This window comes from Quercus lobata, chromosome 11 (assembly GCF_001633185.2).
Source record: "Quercus lobata isolate SW786 chromosome 11, ValleyOak3.0 Primary Assembly, whole genome shotgun sequence".
Classification (NCBI taxonomy): Eukaryota; Viridiplantae; Streptophyta; class Magnoliopsida; order Fagales; family Fagaceae; genus Quercus; species Quercus lobata.
Window position 1 is genome coordinate 29,088,738 of NC_044914.1, and position 6,866 is coordinate 29,095,603.

The window sequence follows — 6,866 nt, forward strand, 5'->3', positions numbered from 1 at the left end:
TCCTCACGCCTTTTTTTTAATATAGGCAGATTGGTACCCGAGCCCAGGAAGCTCGGGTACCAATCTGCCTCATTTCAGAATCACCCAGGTATTTAAGCCAGCGTAATTTTGAAATTACACAGATTGGTACCCGAGCCCATGTAACTCGGGTACCAATTTGCCTAATTTGAACTTAACGTTGGCCTAGTACCTGCATGATCATGAACTTAGGCAGATTGGTACCCGAGTTTCTTGGACTCGGGTACCAATCTACATGACATCAAAATTACGCTGGGCCACCCCTATTGATTTCGAAGTTATGCAGACTGGTACCCGAGCCCAGGAAACTCGGGTACCAATCTACCTAAGATGGCCCGCTAGCTGGGCATTTTTTTACCATATTATTCAAAAAAAAATCAATGAAAATAGGGCAAGAGAACAGAGAGGAATAGAAGAGAACCGTATAAATTTGATAGTCTATGTTCAAACACGCAAAACACAAGGAATTTCCACACCTTTACGGATCTTAATTTTTTTCCCCCTAGATTAGCGAAAAGCCTCTGAATCGATAAAAGAAATCAACAAGAAAGAGCAAGAGAAAAAGGACCAAGAAAACCGTAAAAAGTTGATATTATCTCCTGCGTTTTTTCCCATGAGAGCCTTTGAATTGAAAAATCAACCAAAAAAGAAAAAGAGAACAAAACCAAAAACCACAAAAGTTTGTCATTTTTCCGCTCAATAAAATTTCCGCTCAAAAAAAAAAAGACGCGAAAAGAGAGAGTTACAGAGGGAGCGGAGAGAGAAAGAAAATCCAAAGAAGAAGATAACATTTGTGAAATAAGCTAAATAAGTACGTGGTATGTTTTCATTGGCTAAATAATTCTCAAAGTCTCATCAACCCAAAGAAGCAAAATTTTTAAAAAAAAAATTCACCCAATGTACGGGTGTGGTGGGCCTGTAGTTTTTGAAATTGGCAGAGGTACCCGAGTTTCCTGGGCTCGGGTACCTCTGCCTAATTTCAATAACTTCGGCCCCACCAAACTCGTACATTGGGTGAATTTTTTAAATTTTTTTTTTTTTTTTTTGGCTTGACGAGACTTTGAGAATTAATAAAAAATTTACTTGAATATGTACACATGTAAAAAAAAAAAAATTATAATTTTCTTGTACAAGTTTTAAAATTTGAATTGTTATATGATAGTTCATTATAAGTATTAATTGTCATTGTGGGTAGCTATGACCATTTTATTTTGTTAAGTTTATCTAATATTTTTATTGTTAGGCAGTTGTTATTATTTATTTGTCTTCGTTTGTATAAAAATATTTAAACTGAATGGATAAATTGAACTCATTGGTTTTGTATTAATTATTGATGCACACAACTACAGTCATTTATACATAAATAACAAATTACGTGTCTACTTCACCAATAAAATACTTGAACAGTCACTGATTTTACAACTTTTTTTTCTTCAATTTTGTTGACTTTATAACAAAAAATTATTATAATATGGTAACAATAAACACACATGCAACAAACCTTCTTTATTTCGTAATTACTAAATCATATAAAGTTATATTATATTTAGGGTCATGTTAACGGATACCCTTAAAGCAATTGTTATATTTTCCATGAAAGTAGTGACAAAACATTTCTCTTATATTTATAAAGAATAATGCACACACATTATTATTTACACAAATAACATTATAACAAAAAATAATGCACACACTCAATATTACATACAGTCATACACATCTAATATAAAGAATAATGCTAGAGATATCCATTATTTCTCAAAAATTTTTACAAACTGCTGATGTGGTGAGTAATTATTAGTAAATGAAAAAAATTGATATTAATAAACAAAAACCAATAAGAAGTTGACCATATTAACATTTTGTAAAAATTGTAAAATAGTTTGTGGTTGTAACATTACTCTAATATAAATTTATGACAGAGTGACACTTACAATCTACACACAATTATTCTATTTGTTACTGTTGGAAATATTTGTTATAGGAAATAAATTTTTTCTTGCATTCTTTTCAGCTTTACAAAGCTCCTGCCCACTTGTCTGACGCCAACTACCAACTTAATGGTATAGAGTGAAGCCAACTACAAGAAGTTAATGGTATACACTGAAGCCAACTTCAGACATATTGGTAGAGAGAAAATTCAGTACGTTGACAACCACCCTCACCAGCTTACTTCTACAATTTATGAGATGGCTCTTGCACTTGCCAAGTCCATGTGAAGAGTCAGAATGCCCATGTGAAAGAATACTTAAGCAGAAGCTATTGTTGGGTCACCATCTATGGATCTTAGTGTCAGTGTTTTTCCATTGAAGACAAACCATTTAACTGTTGGGTCCTGCCTGCTGTGTACATAGAGGTAATATAGTTAAATGTTTGTCTCATTGTGTTTACATGTGTGGTTCGTATGAGATTTTTTTTTGCATGACCACAATTCATGAGTTGAGGTTGTGGCAAGATATCATTTTCACATATACAACTGCTGATTTATATATATATATATATATATATAACTTTTTTCTCACAACAAATGGAGCACAGTTGAAAGAGAGATAGTAAATCCATAAATTATTATATGCTCTAGAAGAATAATACATAAAGTTTAGACATGTACTTTGATTCGTTAAAATAAATGCAGAAAACAAAATCATCTATAAGTTTTTTATTTTATTTTGTGACATGAAAAAATATTAAAAATATAGCAAATACTTGTAAAGTTGTGTATATATCGTACTGTCTGATTGCTTCTTAAAATATGCCCCATTCAGCATTTATTTCTCTATCCTTCTAGATATTTAAAATTTAAGTTTACAACAAAAATTCAGATTTAAAAATTGTAAAAAAATTATGAAATAACAGGATTTCATCATTCAGTTATGGGTTAAGCTATTTATGAGATAAGCAAGAAAGGCAAGTGATGTGAATAGTGATAGTGGAAAAAAAGTGAACGTGTATACAATATCAAAATCCCATTGGGGGGAATTTGACAATTAACATAAACCATATGTGTAAATAACAAAAAACTCAAGAAGAAGAAAAAAATTTGTGTCATTGTCATTATATTTGCCTATGCTTTGAAGAATTCATTTCATATTTTATGTTTCTATGTATTTATTTATTTAGATGTAAAAGAATACTATGTCATTGTATATTGTTTATTCTATAATTTACAAGTTATCTAAATATTAAATAAAACACAGTTTTTGTTAACAATTTGCTAGCAGCCAAGTATTGTAATTAAATATATTATAAATTATAGATATGTGGTTAAAACGATTGAAAATTATTTATATCTCTATACAGAAAGTTTACAAGGTTGAGTTTGAATATAAATTGTTTTTATCATACCTCATCTTTATTTAAGTGGCTATAGATGATGACAACTTTTATATTGTTAATAACAGGTCGGTGATGGATTTTCACTTTTTCTATGTGTACTATGACGGGGAGATGTATTATCATGAGTTGCACGGGTTGTCATACCAAGGCTCGAATCAAAAGCAAAAATACGTTAAGGTGAAACGTGGGATAGGGCTTATGAACTTGCAACAAAGAATATTGAAGGCGATGGGGTTAGACCACTCTAGGCATAAAATTTTCATCGTGTATCAAGCACCTCAACGGGTTGTAGACACGCAGGTTTTCTACAATTCACTACAATTATCGGATGGCACCGAAGTGAAGATGATGTGGGAAATGGTTGCACAAATGGTGGCTCGAGGATTCATTTCTTCGGATCTCTATGTCACTGTTGAGCCCGCCACAGTAGAGGCTGGAGAGGGTTCAGAACATACTGTTTTGGATGGAAGAGTAGATGAGCACATCGAGTCAATACCAGAAAGATCTTATCAAGGGTGTGTAGAGAACACAGGAGATGGGTATGGCAGTGAACCGTGGCAGACATTTGCCCATGGGAACTCGATTGAGGAGGAGGAAGGGCCCTAGCAAGTGCATAAAGGAGGGCATTTAGCTGATGATGAGCTCCATAGGGGCACATCCGACAATAACCATAATGATCACGGACTTGGTGATGATGCAACCCATATCGATGTTACTAGGGATGACTTCGAGGAGCTCCTAGATACCATGGGTGAACATGAGGATGTTGATCATATCGAAGATGTGGTTGTAGAAGAAAATAGAGAGACATGCCCCGGTCCCGATCCTACGCCGGAATGGTTCACCCAAAACAGTTGGGATAATATGTTTGATCCATCACCGGTTATGCAAGCGGAAGTATTACCATGGATGCCTGGGGAGCAGCCAATTAAAGGGATGGTATTCGCAACTAAATTGGCGGTGCGACGTGCGTTGACTTGGTACGCAGTGCGAGAGAATTTTAGCTTCAAAACTGAGCATTCAGACTCAGAGAGGCTTATGGTGAGTTGCGAGGATGATTCCTGTCCATGGTCAGTCCGTGCGATATGTTGCAAGGGAGACAATATCTGGAAGATCGCAAAATGCAAGGGCCCCCACACGTGCGACAAAATTCAGAATGCTCATGATGGTCGGATGATTGATTCGGTGTTCTTAGCATATGTACTTGAGCGCTATATACAAGAAGACCCTGCGTATAAGATAAAGAACTTACGCCACGTTGCTTTGGCAGAGTTAAAACACGAAATATCTCATTACAAGGTATTCTATTCTTTAACTTGCATTATATTTTCAATACAACATAGAGACATCAGTCTTTTCGGAAGTATAATCATGATATTTTTTTTCCCAAAACCCATGAATATTTTATATTATGAAAATTGAAATTGAAAAAAGAAAAGAAAAAAAGGAATGCGGAGCGAAGAAATATTATAGTCTTACAAGTCTTGATTTGTTTTCTTCAAGTTTTTTAATTTAACTTGTATTCATTTCTAACGTAATCATTATGGTTCACATACAAGGTATGGGATGCCAAACAAAAGGCCGTTGCATCTATATACGGGGATTTTAAGGAGTCTTATGCGGAGTTGCCGCGTTTTTTGGCAGGACTGAAGGACGCAAGTCCGGGTACAGAGTATAAGTTAATAGTGGACGATAATTATGAATAGGGAACCTGTACATTCAAGTTCGTATTTTGGGCGTTTCGTCCATGTATTGTTGGGTTCAAGAAGTGTAGGCCTGTGATTAGCATTGATGCAACCCACCTCTATGGAAAATATAAAGGGAAATTGATGATTGCAATGGCGACAGATGCTAATAATAAAATTTATCCAGTAGCCTTCGCCGTTGTCGAGAGCGAGAGCACAGAGACTTGGGGTTGGTTCTTGGCTTGTATAAGAACGTATGTTACTGACCGGAGACACCTGTGTGTCATATCTGACAGACACCTTGGGATACAAGCTATTTTTAGAGACAATAATCGAGACTTTTCCCTGCGGCCTCTCATGACAGAACATCGTTACTGCCTTCGTCATCTATGTAGTAACGTCAACACTAGATGGAACAATGAAACTTTAAAGAATCTAGTATGAAGGGCAGCAAGTGCTACCCAGGAGCGAAAGTTCAATACCACCTTCGAGTTAATTGAGAATGTCAACCGGGATGCGCACCAATATCTAAAGGATGTGCCCAAAGAGAAATGGGCTCTAAGTTTTGACAAGGGTTATCGTTATGGGGCAATGACGACAAACGTCTCTGAGTGCTTCAATGGTTTTCTAAAGGGTGCTCGTAGCTTGCCCATTACGGCAATGGTGAAATACACATGGTTCAAATTGAATTCTTACTTCGATGATCGTCGCAATAAGAGCATAGCACAGTCAAATTCGGGACAAAAATGGACTAAATATGCCTTGCATATCTTCATGAGAAATAAGGCGAAGGTGGAGCGTCATAGGGTGACAAGATTGAGCGCGCAACAACAATCATATCAAGTAGATACACCGCATAATCCAGAGAGTGCTGGACATGGGGATCACACACATGGAGTTAATTTGTTGCAAAGAAGTTGCACATGTCAAAAATGGAAGTTGTACAAGATACCATGTTCACATGTCATTGCAGTTTGTATTAGGTATCGACATGATGCAGAGCAATACATTGACCCATGCTATAGCGTGGATGCACTGTTTCGGAGCTATGCTCCCATTTTCCCTGCGTTGAAAGATAGATTATCATGGCCGGATCCTGAAGAAACTCGAAGGGTCCTCCCTAACCCCCGATTGATTCGAGAGAAAGGCCGCCCTGTCTCAACACAAATCAGGAATGAGATGGACGAGAGTGGGAGACGGCCGAGAACCACACCGTGGAAGGAGGGGGGGAGGAAGGTGCAATGCGGGTTGTGTGACCAAAAGGGGCATAACCGAAGAACATGCCCTAAGCGGAATGAGGTACCGACAAGTGGTGGTGTCGCAGACTAGGTACGCTAATTTTAAACCGTGGCATTCTTCTAAATGCAACTTGAAACAAAATGCATGCTATATGCCATTCAATTATGTATTTTTATAACTTAAGAAAGATTGGAAAAAATTTGAAGGACCAACTATGACATATATCGTTAAAATATCATCGTTGCTTGTGTACATGTGGTTCATTCCAATTAGTCTCTTGAGGATGCATACCCAATTCCAAAGTTTTGGGACTAAGACTTTCTCTTCTTATGCTTGGTGTTGATGACTGCATTATTTATAGTGTTGATTTTGTATGTGTTGGATCATTATGTGTAAAATGCTAATGCCCATTTCTTACAAGTGTTTTTCAATCGTATCATCCATTGGAGGATTGAAACAAAAAATAGGATATGATGTGAATGAAGTGATAAGTATTCAAATTCAGCATGCTGAAGTCCCTATTTTTGCAAAATATTTCAACAATTGATGGTATTCTAATTAACTCATTTTCCCATTTATCAAGTGCTG

The 6,866-nt window shown here is 36.3% G+C and overlaps 1 protein-coding gene across 1 annotated transcript; it reads left to right on the top strand.

Moving 5' to 3' along the window:
• Positions 1-4,101: 4,101 nt before the first annotated feature.
• LOC115966682 lies at positions 4,102-6,368 on the top strand. Its single transcript, XM_031085863.1, has 3 exons — positions 4,102-4,653; positions 5,061-5,293; positions 5,486-6,368. Exons 1-3 carry the CDS (start codon positions 4,102-4,104, stop codon positions 6,366-6,368), a joined length of 1,668 nt encoding a protein of 555 aa, XP_030941723.1.
• The last annotated feature ends 498 nt before the right edge of the window (positions 6,369-6,866 follow it).

What these genes read in the sequence shown, in the direction of transcription:
- LOC115966682 (XM_031085863.1), top strand. Translation starts at nt 4,102, where the DNA reads ATGGGTGAACATGAGGATGTTGATCATATCGAAGATGTGGTTGTAGAA. An exon ending in ACGAAATATCTCATTACAAG is followed by an intron (nt 4,654 to 5,060) that starts GTATTCTATTCT and finishes AATTATGAATAG; the next exon opens with GGAACCTGTACATTCAAGTT. An exon ending in TTCTTGGCTTGTATAAGAAC is followed by an intron (nt 5,294 to 5,485) that starts GTATGTTACTGA and finishes TCTAGTATGAAG; the next exon opens with GGCAGCAAGTGCTACCCAGG.